Below are 14,156 nucleotides of genomic sequence, written 5' to 3' on the forward strand. Positions count from 1 at the left end.
TCTAAGAATTTAGAAGTTGGGCTTTAAAGTCCCTACCCCTATACCTAGCCCACTTCATCTCACCATCCCTCTCTTAGTGGTTATTATTGCACAAGACTGCAGGCAGTGGTTATGGGTTCAATTCTAGCCCCACCAAGAAGCTGACTGGGAGCTGGTATGGGATAAGCAAAGCTTACCTGGCCTGTAATGGCAGAGGAAAGGAAGGGACTGTAGGCACTGCTCAGAACCCAGTGTTCTACCGCCAGCATCCAAAGTTGGGCATTCTTCTGTGGGCACTGTGGGCAGAGGGGAGCAGGAAGCGAAGGTCAGTCCTCTAGCAGAAATATCAATCTTAGTGTTGGAAGGGTGCTCAGAGGTAGCCATCATAACCCCTTCACCCAATGTATGAATCCCTTCTGTAGTATCACCGGAAAGTGGTTTTCTAGCTTCTGCTTGTACACGTCCATGACAGAGAACTTAATATTGTTAGCACAAATCTTCACTAGATTCTACCTTGCCCTCTTGCAATCTTCCTAGATTTTCTCTTCTTTGTAGCTAAAGTCCTTGAAAAATCCATCTACACCTCACCATTCACTTCCTTTCCTCTTGTTCTCTTCTAGACTCTCTTCAACATGGCTTCTAACCTCATCATTCAACTGTCCTCTCCAAAATTACCAATGATTTTTGAATTTCCCAATTCTGATGGTCTTGTCTCAGTACTCATTCATGACCTCTGTAGAATCTGACACTGTTGACTACCTTTTCTTCCTAGACACTCTCGTGTGTGTGTGTGTGTGTGTGTGTGTGTGTATGTGAGTGTGAGAGAGAGACAGAGATAGAAACAGAAACAGAGACAGAGAGAGGGAGAGAGGGACAAAGAGAAACACATACACAGAGACAGAGAGACAGAGACAGAGCAAGACACAGAGAGACAGAGAGAGGTTTTCTCATGGTTTTTATCCTTCCTGTCTGACCACTCGATCTCAATCTCCTTTGCTAGATATGTATCCATGTCATATCCACTGACTGTGGGTATCCCCGAGGCTCTATCCTAGTCAGTCAGTCGATAAGCATTTATAAAATTAAAGTGCCAGCATGCACTCTGCTAAGCGCTGGAGATACAAAGAAAGGCAAAAACACAGTTCCTGTCCTCAAATAACTTACATTCTAATGAAGAAATAACATGCAAATAACTGTGCATACAACATATATACAGTGTTAAGAGAAGGTATTCTCAGAAGGAAGGCTATAGCAATGGGGTAGAGGAGGAACATTTTCCTGTAGAAGGAAGGATTTGAGTTGAGTTCTGAAGGAAGCCAGGGGAGCCAGGAGGCAGAGATAAGTAAGGAGAGTATTCCCTACATGGGGAAGGAGGGTGGGCAGCCAGGGACGAAGCATGGGGTTGGAAGATAGTTCCACGTTCAAGGGACAGCAAAGCCGATATTGCTGGATTATAGAGTGTGTAGGAGTAAAGTCTCAGAATCCTAAAAAGATATGAAGGGGTCAGGTTAGAAGAGCTCTAAATGCCAAATAGCAGTTTATATTTGCTCCTGGGGGCTATAGGGAGCCACTAGAGTAGAATAGTAGTAGGGTGACTTGGTCAGAGCTTCACTTTATTTGTTTTGTTTTATTTTGCTTTTTGTGGGGCAATGAGGGTTAAGTGACTTGCCCAGGGTCACACAGCTAGTAAGTGTCAAGTGTCTGAGGTAAAATTTGAACTCAGTTCCTCCTGAATCCAGGGCCAGTGCTTTATCCACTGCACTACCTAGTTGCCCCCAGAGCTTCACTTTAGGAAATTACTTTGGCAGATAAATGGAGGATGAATTGAAGTGGAGAGACACTGGAGGCAGGAAGAACAACCAGTGGACTATTGCAATCATTTATAGCTTGCACTAGGACGCTGGCTCTGTGGATGGAGAGAAGTGGGTGTATATGAGAGATGTTGTGAAAGGAGAAAAGACAAGACTTAATGGTAGATTGGATATGTGGAGTGAGTGTAAGAGAGGAGTTGGAGATGATACCAATATTTTAAGTCTCCATGACTGGAAGAATGGTAGTGTCCTTGACAGTGATAGGGAAATTGGGGTAAGGGGAGGATGTGGGGGGGGAAGATAATGAGTTCTGTTTGGGACATGTTGAATTTGAGATGCCTATGGGACATGCAGTTTGAGATGTTAAAAAGGCAGTTAGTTGGTGACATGAGATTGTAGCTTAGGGGAAACTAGGGCTGTATACAGGGATTGGGAATCATCAACATAGAGATAATAATTGAACCTAGGGGAGCTGATGAGATCACCAAGCCACTGAGTAAAAAGGGAGAAGAGAGGAGGGCCTAAGAAAGAGCTTTGGGATATACCCCTGGGCTTCTTTTCTTTTCTCTCTAGACTCTCCTGCTTGGTGATCTCAAGGGATCCCATGGTTCAATTATCTTCTCTAAGGAGATGATTCAGAGCCATATGGTTAGCCTTTGTTTCTCTCCTGAGCTCTGGTCCCATATCTCCAACTGTCTAGTAGGTATTTTGAACTGAATGTCTCAGAGGCATCTAAAACTTTGCATGTCTAAAATAGAACTCACTACCTTTCTCCCCAAGCCTTTCCCTTTTCCCAACTTTTCTATTAATTTCAAGAGAATTACCATCACCCCAGTCACCTAAGTTCACAACCTTGGTGTCACAATTTCAACTCCCCACTCTGGCTCACCCCATGCATCCAATCAGTTGCCAAAATCTTGCTCTTTTTACCTCCACAATATCTCTTGCATATGTTTCCTCTCCATTCATACAATTACCATTCTAGTGCAGGCCCTGATTACCTCTCACCTTGACTATTACAATTTGGGGGGCGTAGGAAATCAAGGTTAAGTGACTTGCCCAGGATTTGAATTCAGGTCCTTTTGACTCCAGGGCTGGTGCTCTATCCACTGTGCCACCTATTACAACAGACTTCTAGTCAAATTCCCTTGTTCAATCCAGCCTCCACTCAGCTGCAGGAGTGATTACCCTAAAATATAGGTCTATCCATATCACCTCACCTACTCAACAAACTCCAGTAGCTTCCTATTACTTTTTGAATCAAATATATACTCCACTATTCAGCATTAAAGGTCTTTAAAACCTGTTCTCTTATTATTTGAGTATTCTTGCACATAACTTCCCTGCATGTACTCTCCAGTCTATTCCATACTGACCATCTTTGCTCTTCCTTACATATGACATTCCACACCTTTGCACCAGAGGCCTCTCATGCCCCAAATGCTCTCCCTCCTCACCTTTGCCTCTTGGAATCCCTTGACTTCCTTCCTTCATGACTCAGTTAAAATATGAGAAGACATCTCTCCCTCTTTCCCCTTTGCACAAGTAGGAGACCATGGGTCTGGAATGTATGTGATAGTGTCAGACTTTTTTGGGTATGTTGGTTAGTTTTGCTGAAATTTTTTTCTTTTTTCCTCCTTTTGCAAATTCTTTATTAGAAGGTATGGCTTTCTAGGAGAGGGAGAGAGAGGGGGGAGGGATACAGTGAAAAATGTAGATGAGGTACAAACAAAAGATTGAATAATATTTTATTTTATTTTAATTTTTTTTTTGGTGAGGCAATTGGGGTTAAGTGACTTGCCCAGGGTCTCACAGCTAGTAAGTGTTAAGTGTATGAGGCCAGATTTGAACTCAGGCCCTCCTGAATCCAGGGCTGGTGCTCTATCCACTGCACCACCTAGCTACCCCAACATTTTATTTAAAAAAAGACAACTCGGGGCAGCTAGGTGGCGAAGTGGATAGAGCACCAGCCCTGGATTCAGGAGAGCCTGAGTTCAAATTTGACCTCATACACTTAACACTTACTAGCTGTGTGACCCTGGGCAAGTCACTTAACCCCAATTAAACCCCAATTAACCCCCCCAATAGACAACTCAAACGCTACAGGACACCTTTCCCAGTCCCCTCAGGTGCTAGTGACTTCCCATGACCTGCCATGTACTATGTATGCATATTATATGTACTTACTTATGTATAAATTGTCTCCTCCATTAGAACATAAGGTTCTTGGCTCTGGAGTCTGCTTTTTATATTTCTTTGTATCCCCGGTGTTTAGCCTAGTACCTTGCACATGAGAGGTGCATAACAAATGCTTTGTGATTGATCGATTAGGATATTCTTCCTTATATTGAGTCAAAAAATCCACCTCCCTCAAACCTTCCCCTATGACAAAGCCTTTATTAAAGCCTCAGCTCTTTTTCAACATCAAAGAACTCACACTGGAGAGAAACCATCTACCAGTAATGAATGTGGGAACGACTTATGCCATGAAGAAGCTAGTCTTTCACTAAACATCAGAGAGTTCATATTGGAGAGAAACCCAATGAATGCACCAAATGCTGGGAAACCTTTGGTTGAAGTTCAAACTTTGCTAAACATCAGAGAACTCATAAAAAGAAATCCTATGAATTCAACGAATTTAGCAAAGCCTCAATTCATTCCTTTGCTTCCATTTAACATCAGAAAACTCACACTGGCGAGAAACCAAACAAATATATTGAGTGTTGTGAAAACCCTCTGGTGTAGTTCCTCTCTCTTCAGGCATTTCATACTAGGTAGTAGAAACCAGAAAGTAATAAATGTAGAGAAACTATAGGATCATCCCCAGGAGAATGTATTCTCCTTGAGGGAAAGGATGGTTTCATTTTCATTTTTATATTCCTTACACCTACCAGAGTGTAGAGCACATGGCAAATGCTTAATGTCAGTTAATAAGCATTTATTAAGTGTCTACTATGTACCAGACACCGTGCTAAGCACTGGGCATACAAAAAGAGGCAAAAGACAGTCCCTGCCCTTGAGGAACTCACAATCTAATGGATGATACAACAAGCAGACAAATATGCACAAACAAGCTATATATAAGGAAAATAGGAAATGAAGAAGAGAAGGAAGGCACTAGAATTAAGCAGGACTGGGGAAAGCTTCCTGGAGGAATTTTAGTTGAGACTTAAAGGAAGCCAGGGAAGGCAGTAGGCAGAGATAAGGGCATTCTAGGCATGCCCAGAGCCCAGAGATGAAGTGCCTTTTTTTCTTTTTAATTGAGGATTCTAAAAAACCAAAAGGTTTTTTAACATATCTCTCCACCGATCCATACTCAGCTATATACAGCATGCAAAATACCCCAAGTTTGGCTTGAAACCCAGGTTATACTGACATTTCACATAATAGTAGAAGCGACCAACTTTTCGTATTATCTGTCAAAACATGTGACATAGGCAGATGTTGACTTGTAAGTCAACTCATTGATTATTCCTCATTCTATCATATTGATTCTGACATCTCTCATATCTACCCCCTTCTCTCCACTGCCACAACCTCAGTGCAGGCCCTTCATTGCCTCAAATGTGAACTATTACAATAACCTTCTGGTTGGTCTCCCTGCACAAGTCTCTCTCCACTCAGTTGTCTGGGATCTTCCTAAAACATGGGTCTGATCATGTAATTCTACGATGATGAAGTCTTTTGATGGTGGGATATCCAGGAGGCCAGAGCCACTGGAGTGAAGAGTACATGGCAAGGAGTAAGGTGTAAGAAGACTGGCAAGGGGGAAAGGGGTTAGATTATGAAGGGCTCCAAAGGCCAAGCAGAGGATTTTGCACATGATCCTGGGAGCAATAGGGAGTCACTGGAGATTATTGAGTGTGTGTGTGTGTGTGTGTGTATGTGTGTGTGTGACATGATTGGACCTGTGTCTTAGGAAAATCACTTTAGTGGTTGAATGTAGGATGTATTGGAATGGGGAGAGATATGAGGTAAGCAGACTCACCAGCAGGTTATTGCAACAATCCAAATGAGAGGTGATGAGAACCTGTACTAGATTAGTGACTGTGTCAGAGGAGAGAAGGAGATGTATTCAAGAGATGTTGCACAGGTAAAATCGACAGGCCTTGGCAACAGCTTGAATTTGGAGGGTGAGAGAGAGTGAGGAATCCAGGATGACTCCTAGGTTGCAAACCTAAGGGACTGGGATGATGGTGTTATCCTCTATGTAGTATTTTTTTTTCTAATTAAAAAAAAATTTTCCTCTATGTAGTATTAATGATGCCACAATTTCTTTTGGGGGGGGCGTTGAAATGAGGGTTAAGTGACTTGCCCAGGGTCACACAGCTAGTAAGTGTTAAGTGTCTGAGGCCGGATTTGAACTCAGGTCCTCCTGACTCCAGGGCCAGTGCTCTATCCACTGCATCACCGCTGCTCCTAAATTCTGGATTTTTAAATCAAAGAAATTGGGTTCTCATCCTCACTGCAATACTTGCTAGTTATATAATCTTGGCCAACTTACTTAAACTTTTTGTTCCTTAGTTTTCTCATCTGTAAAATGGGGGTAATTATACTTGCACTGCTTCTCTCATAGAGTGTTATGAGCCAAGCACTTTGTAAACCTTAAACACCATATGAACTTCAACCCAGGGCTTCTCCTACCATATTTTCATTACATCACATTCCTCTCAACAGCTCCATGAAGAAGTTAGTGCAGGTATTATTATTATTAGTTATTCCCATTTCATAGAGGAAACAAGGGCTCAGTTGAGGTAAAGTGATCTGCCCAAGGTCACACAGCTATAAACCGATAGGATTAGGACTTGATTCCAAGTTCTTTGATTCTAAGCCCACAAGGGACTCATAAAATGAAATGCTAACAATGTTTGGTGACTTACTTAAATTGAATTGGTTCAGCGTAGCAGAGTGAGAAGAACACTGGATTTGGAGCCAGGAGAGCAGTGTTCAAATTCTGACTCTGTCACTTATTAGACTTATGACCTTGGACAAATTACTTCTTCAGTTGGTGCTTGTGTGAAATAGGGCTTAACAAGATGATCTTTATCATGTGCTTGGGGAAATGCACTGAATGGAAAACCAGGGCTTGCTGGAGGGCTTACCAGGGCACACGAATGGCAACAGGACCTCTTGGAGTGTGGGCTCGATCTCCAGGGCCCAGCGATTCCAGCCAAAAAGAAGGCCATCTTTAGGTATGTCACACACTCGGGCCATAGCCAGCTGCTCCAGGCCCAGCACTTGGCCCCAGACATTCAGGTTTGTGATGTTGCCTCTGAAGGCCTCTTCTTTCTTGAAACCACCACCCAAGGAGTCCTGGTCCTGTCCAATGACAAACATTCCTCCAGGAGCCAAGGATTGAGCTGGGGACAGGCTCTGAGCCCCTTTCTGCAGCTTGCCATCAGCCACAAGGGCCCAGTGACCACTCTGCTCCTCCCAGGTGACACAAACATGGTGCCACATTCCATCTGCAGAGAAGACGGGCAGATAGGGGGAATGGTGCCCATGGACAACAAGGGCCAAGTGAACCAGTCCATTGTGGGCAGTGAAACCACGGAGTTGAAGCTCATTGGCGAAGGCTGGGGCAGCGTATGAGAAGATGGTGCCCACCTTGTCCGTGGCTAGGTCCCACTGTATATGGGCACAGACTGTGATGGCAGCCAGCATGGGAATGTCCACCAGTAGCCTGGCATATTTTGTGGCAGTCTGCATCTCGAACACCAGGCCGGGTAGCAGGTGTGTACCTGAGGGGAGGGCAAGAAGAGGAGACCCCAGTAACTCATCCAGGGATGAGGAATGAGACTTGACATAGTGGGTTCTGTAACACTGAAATAGGAATCTGGAGCCCTGGAAGGTCTCTTAGACATCACCCAATCCAAGCCCCTACTTTTATAAGTGGGGAAACAAAGAGCAAAGAAGACTCTAAGATTTAAAACTGAAAGTAGTCTCAGAACACAGAATGGTGTCACAGCTGGAAGGGACCAAGGAGATAATTTTTTCCACCCCCTCTTATATTACACATGAGGAAACTGAGGCCCAGGGAGGAGAAAGAATTTACCCAAAGGCATACAGGTAGTAAGTGAGATTCCAACCTAGGTTTCCTGACTATATTTGCCATTAAGTAAATGATCTTCCCACTAGAACCTGAACCCAGATTGTCTGTCTCTATCTAGTGCTTTTCCCACTATATTACATTGCTACTCTTGTGCAAATCTTTAAGACTATAGACTGAAGACTGATGCAGTGGAGACAGAAAGACCTGAGTTCAAATCACTAGCTGTGTGACCCTCGGTAAGTCACTTAACCTCTGTCTGCCTCAATTTCCTCAACAGTAAAATAACAGCACCTACTTTCCAGGGATGTCGTGAGGATAAAATGAGATGACATTTATAAAGTGCTTGGAACACAGCAGGCACTTAATAAATGCTTGCTGTTCCCCCATCCCCATAAAAATGTCTCAGTGTATATACTCAATTGACACCATTTAGTAGGTGCTCTACTATTTCCTTGGTGACTTCAAGATTTCATTTAATTTCACTGTGCCTCAGTCTCCATGTCTGTAAAGTCAGGACTTTAGAACACGGAATGTTAGATTATCAGTTCCAACCCTCTCTAATTTTTCAGATGGGGAAACTGAGGTTCAAAGGGATGATTTTCCAGATGCCACATAGCCAGTAACTGTCAGGCCTGGGATTTAAAGCCGGGTCTCTGGACTCTAAGTCCAGTTCTCCTTTCTATACCATGTTGATACATTAGTCCCTTCATCACCCCCCTAGGAAGCCAGCCTACAGGGCCACCTCTGCCAGATCTCTCAGTTTCCTCTAGGATGGGTCTGTCCCTCAGCCTTTGAGAAAGGGGTAGGAGTAAGGACTGGTCTTTGGTAGAGAAAGCACTGTATGGTAGAAAAAACACTGCATTTGGAAATGAAGTACCTGGGTTCTAATTCCAATTCTGCCCTGTACTATATGGCTTGGGCACTACTCCTCTTTGGGGCCCAATTTAGTCATCTATAAAATGAGGGTATTGGATGAGATGGTCTTAAAGGTTCTTTGTAGCTCCAGCTGTGATGCACTTGCTGGAGCAGCTGTTGCAAAAGAGACATTTTAATTCAGTGTTTATGGAGCTGTGAATTGGTCCAGTCATTCTGGAAGAAATTTTAGAACAGTGCCCCCCAGAGTTACTAAGCTTTGACCTAGCATGAGCATTACCATGCCTATATTCCAAAGTGATCAAGGAAAGGTTAAAGGAGCCATATGTATGAAGATGTTTGTAATGCAGCTGGAAATTAAAAGCTGCCCATTAACTGGGAGAATGGATAAACAAATTATGGTACATAAATATAATGGAATACTATTGTGCCATAAAAATGCCAAAAGGGGTAGTTTCAGAGAAACCTGGGAACACTTACATGAACTGATACAGAGTGAAATGAGGAGAACAAATTCTACAAACCCTCAAGAACCCTGATCAATGCAATGAGCAATTATGCTTTCAGAGGACCAAAGATGAAGTATGTTATCCATCCCTTGAAAGAGAGGTAGGGACTGATGTAGAATGAGATCAATATTTGTGGCATGGTCAACATAAGAATTTGTTTTGCTTGACCATGCATATTTATGAAGGTTTTGTTTTTCTTTTTGAGAGGTGTCATAGGGAAGGAAGTGAGAAGAGAAAATAAATGCTTGTTAATTGAAAGAACATTAAATTAAAAATTTTTTTTAAATCTCATGTACCTTGGTGTTCTACCAGTTAGGACTGGGTCCTATTTGGTCCACAAGATGAGACGAAGTCCCTGATCTTAATTCTGCCAAGGGTCCAGATCCAAAAGTATCTGTGATTCCCATCTCCTTCTACACCCCCCCCCCAAACAATAGCACTCACGCCTTTGCTGGGGTCTCTGTAGCAAGGCTGTCCTCTGGTCCACCCAGATGGGACCCTGTACTTGTCCCTGAAGTAGCTCGGTCACGGCTTCATCTCGGGGCTCCAAAGCCAGCCGGGCAAAACGCTGGTCACAGAAATTGTGGGCATGCCACCAGTCTAGCCGTTGGCCTCCCTCCACTTCGTAGACCCCACTGGATGTCTCTATTGCTGGAGAAGCCTCTGGAGCTAACAGGGGAAGACTCAGTGAGAAAGGACACAAGCCCTGGCTGGATTAGATGATACCCAAGGACCCTTCCAGTCCCTTGCTGATGATCCCAACATCTCCACTAGTGCTGAGTCACTGAAGGTGAGGCCAAGAACAAGGCCTTCTGTCTGCCTTAGTTTCTTCATGTGTAAAATGGGAATAATGACAACAATAGCATTTACCTCACAGGGTTGTTGTGAGGATAAAATGAGATTGTATTTCTAAAATGCTTTGCAAACCTTAAAGTGCTATAAAAATGTTAGCTGTTTTTTATCATACCTCCAAATAAAATGTTTTTTTGACTGAGTGCATGATTGGATGTTTCTATCTGAGCTACAGTTTTACAGGTAGTAGAGGGAAAAGAGCATTAGACTAGAAAGGAGAAGCCCTGAGTTCAGGTCTCAGTAGAAAGAAAGATCATTTGTTACTGAGTCAGAAGCCTTGGGGTTGAATTCCCAGTTAGCCATTTCCTACCTATCCTGGGGTTGCTAGCACCCACCTGTGGATCTGAGGGTCTTCAAGGAAGCTGAGGAGTTTGAAGGGTTCCAGGAGAGACTCCCGATCTCCCAAATAGACAGACACAGACACAAATCCAGAGAGACAGGCTGATATTAAGATCATGGCTTCTGGATCAAAGTATGCTTCCCACCACCCACAGGCTGATGGGAAAATAAAGGGACATACTCGGCAGCCTCCATCCCCTTCCTTGAGTCCACAGCCCTTTCCCTTTCCCAATTACCACCACCAAACCACTGATTTTTAATTCAAAGGGAATTATAGAGCTTGAAAGGACATTAGAGATAACCTGGTCCAGTCCCTCCCATTGTAGAAATGAAGCCCAGGGTGGTAAAGGCAGTTTCCCAAGGTCAAAGGATCAGTCAGGATGACTATGACAGGTTGTAAAGAGACAATCAAACCTACCAGGAGGAAGAGGAACCAAGAAAGTCTTCCTGGCATGCTGGGAGTAATGGCCCCTATATCCAGGGGCAGAACAGGTGGACCTATAGCTGAAGAGACTTGGGGATCACAGGGATGTTTGCAAGGAACTCTGTAACAGGAAGATAGAAAAAAGATTATTCACAGTAACACATTAGTCTTCTAACCACCTTAAGAACCTATAATAATATTTCCTATTTCTATTCAACTTCAAAGATTACAAAATTCTTTTCACTCAACACCCCAGTGAGGAAGGAAGTATAAATAGTATTATCTACATTTTACAGATCCAATTACATTTAACAAGCATTTGCATCCTCAATGCTTAGCACAGTGCCTGACACATACTTGGCATTAATGAATGTTTATTGATTGATGGAGTAAGTACCTATTCTGTGGCAGGCACTGCCACACTGTGTTAGGTGCTCATGATACGGAAGACATAAATGAGAGTCCCTGCCTTAAATGTCAGTCCCTTCCTTTATAGGGCTACATTCTGCTGAGGGATAGAATATATTCTTCCCTGGACATTTCCAGATGAACTGTGTCAACTCAAGCTATCATCACCTCCCAACTGGAAAATTGTATGCCACTCCTAAAATCTCTGAGTTTTATAGGCCAGCTTTGGCCTTATCTTGCTTAGTTCCAGGTTTCCACAGAACTCCCCCACGTAGTAAATGCTTATTAAGTTCTTTATCTATCTTTCTATGTAAGATAAATAAATGCAAGCTGATTTGAAGAGGAAAGACCAATAACTGGGACAGGGGAGAGGGGAGACTTTCCATAGGAGGTAGCACCTAAGTTGAACCTTGAAAGAAGGTAAGGATTCTTACAGGAGGAAGTGAAGGTGGAATACATTCCAGTATAGGTCAGCTGATATGAAAGCATGGAGAAAGAAGGTAGAATGTTAAGTTTGGGAAACAGCTAACAGGCCAGTCTAGCTATTATGTAGAGTGCACAAAGGGGAATAATATCAATAAAGTCTGGGAATTTGGGGTGATGGGTGCCAGATCATGGAGGTCTTTAAATATCAGGCTCAAGAGTTCATATTTTATCTTAGAGGCAGTAGGGAGCCATGGAAGATTCTTAATTTAATTTTTTTTTTGCAGGGCAATGAGGGTTAAGTGACTTTCCTAGGGTCACACAGCTGAAGTGTCGAGTGTCTGAGACTGGATTTGAACTCAGGTCCTCCTGAATACAGGGCTGGTGCTTTATCCACTGCGCCACCTAGCTGCCCCGCTATGGGAGATTCTTGAGCAGGGGAGTAAGATGGTCAGACCTATAGTTTGGAAGAGCATTTTGGTATCTTTGAAGAGAATGGATTGAATAAAAGAGAGACTAGAAGCATGGAGACCAATTAGGATTCTTTGACAATTGTCCAGGTAATAATTAGGGTTTTGGCTAGTATATTTTGAGGCAATGTAAAGAGAAAAGATAACAGGTGAGAGAGATGTTGTAGAGGTAGAATGCGTAAGACTCAGCAACTGGCTGAATCAGGAGGGTGAAGGAGAGTGATTGGAGGATGAATTATTGCAATAGACTTCCTAGAGCACAGGTCTGGTTGTGTCACTTCTCTGCTCAAGAATGTTTAGTAGCTCCCTATTGTCTCTAGGAAAAAATACAAACTTTTCAGCTTGGCATTTAAAGTTTTTTGCTTTTTGGCTCCAGCCTACATTTCTAGAATTATGTCACATTACTCCCTTTCACATGTTATGTTCCAGCCAAAGTCGCCTTCTTTCTGTTCATCCAATTCTACAATCCACTTCCCACCTCTATTCTTTTACATAGGTTGTCCCCTGTGCCTGTAATGCATTCCCTTCTCACCTCTGCCTTTTAGACTTTTGCCTTTCTTTAAGACTTAACTCAGGTGTCTTGATCCTCCCATTGTGTGTGTTCCTTTTCCCCTGGAATCATCTTGCATTTACCTATGTACATGTTGACACCTCCTAGAAAAATGTGAGCTGCCTAAGGTTGAGGATTGTTTTTGTTTCAATTTTGTACCCCCAGCATCTAGCATAGTGCCTTATACACAGTACCTAGCAAGCATCAGGGAGAATTCTGTCTAACCCTGTTGACCTTAGACACCCCAGAACAAATGGTCCACTCAGCCATCCCCCTGCTTCTAGACAGTCGCACCATTAAAATCAGTCTGGACACATCCCTAAAAGAGAAAAGACTTATTTGTACAAAATATTTATAGCAGCTTTTTGTGGTGGCTAAGAATTGGAAATCAAAGGAATGCCCATCAGTTGGGGAATGGCTAAACAAGCTGTGGTGTATGATGGTGATGGAATATTATTGTGCTATAAGAAATGACAAGCAGGATGATTTCAGAAAAGCCTGGAAAGACTTATATGAACTCGTGTATAGTGAAGTGAGCAGAGCCAGGAGAACGTTGTGCACAATGACAGCAATATTGTTCGATGAAGAACTGTGAATGACTTAACTATTCTCACCAATACAATGATCTAAGACAATTCCAAAGGACTATTGATGAAACATACTGTCCACCTCCAAAGAAAGAACTGATATTGATTGAACACATACTGAAGCATCTATTTTTCACTTCTTTCATTTTTTTAATTCAAGTTTTCCTGTATAAAATGACTAATATGGTCATGTTTTACATAATTGCACATGTATAATCCATATCTGATTGCTTACTGCCTCAGGGAGGGGGAGGGAAGGAGGGATAAAAATCAGAATCCTAAAGTATAAATAAAAATGTTTATTATTATTTTAAAAAATCAGTCTGGACAGATCAGGCTCTCCCCCTACTTCTGGCTTTTTAGTCACAATTTCCAATCAAATGTCACTAAAGGCCAACTTAGTTCAATCTCCTAGTGATTTTTCAATACACAAACAACTGACCTTCATTCCAAAGGGGGTACAACTAAAAGCCAAGGTGAGGGGGGAGGGACAGATGGAGTCTGTGTCTGGGAGCCAGCATCACCTTGGAGAGCTCCCAGCTCCTGTGGTTGTCTGACAAAAGGTCACATTCCTCACCATTTTCTCTAATTCCATCCTACCCCTACCATCCTCTAACTCCAGCCAATGGGAGGCAAGGTCAAATAAAATGAATGGGAGTAGAAGGGGTAGATAGGGAAAATGACACAGAAAAACCAGAACTTTGCCAGCCTCCTGAAGTGTCTCGTGATTCACTTCTGGGTTGTGTCAACACCAAGGCTGGCATCTTCAGGTTATTGTGGTCAGGCAAATGAGGCTAAGGAATGAGTTCACCCCCACTTTAGCTCCATTACACCCCCTCTTCCCTCCTACATCCTTTCCTTGTTCTCCCACCCCCTCAA

The 14,156-nt window shown here is 43.0% G+C and overlaps 1 protein-coding gene across 1 annotated transcript in view; it reads right to left on the reverse strand.

Annotated features, from left to right (window-relative positions):
• The window catches only part of ADGRD2 (adhesion G protein-coupled receptor D2), a 57,553-nt gene that overhangs the window by 42,151 nt on the left and 1,246 nt on the right, over positions 1-14,156 (reverse strand). The window contains exons 2-6 of the mRNA XM_043986440.1: positions 10,834-10,960; positions 10,412-10,475; positions 9,669-9,893; positions 6,893-7,531; positions 177-275 (exon numbers count right to left, since the gene is read on the reverse strand). Coding sequence (XP_043842375.1) covers positions 177-275; positions 6,893-7,531; positions 9,669-9,893; positions 10,412-10,475; positions 10,834-10,869 — 1,063 coding nt within the window. The 5' untranslated portion in view covers positions 10,870-10,960. The remainder of the gene's footprint in view (positions 1-176; positions 276-6,892; positions 7,532-9,668; positions 9,894-10,411; positions 10,476-10,833; positions 10,961-14,156) is intronic.

Source organism: Dromiciops gliroides, chromosome 2 (assembly GCF_019393635.1).
Source record: "Dromiciops gliroides isolate mDroGli1 chromosome 2, mDroGli1.pri, whole genome shotgun sequence".
In the NCBI taxonomy this organism is placed as follows: domain Eukaryota; kingdom Metazoa; phylum Chordata; class Mammalia; order Microbiotheria; family Microbiotheriidae; genus Dromiciops; species Dromiciops gliroides.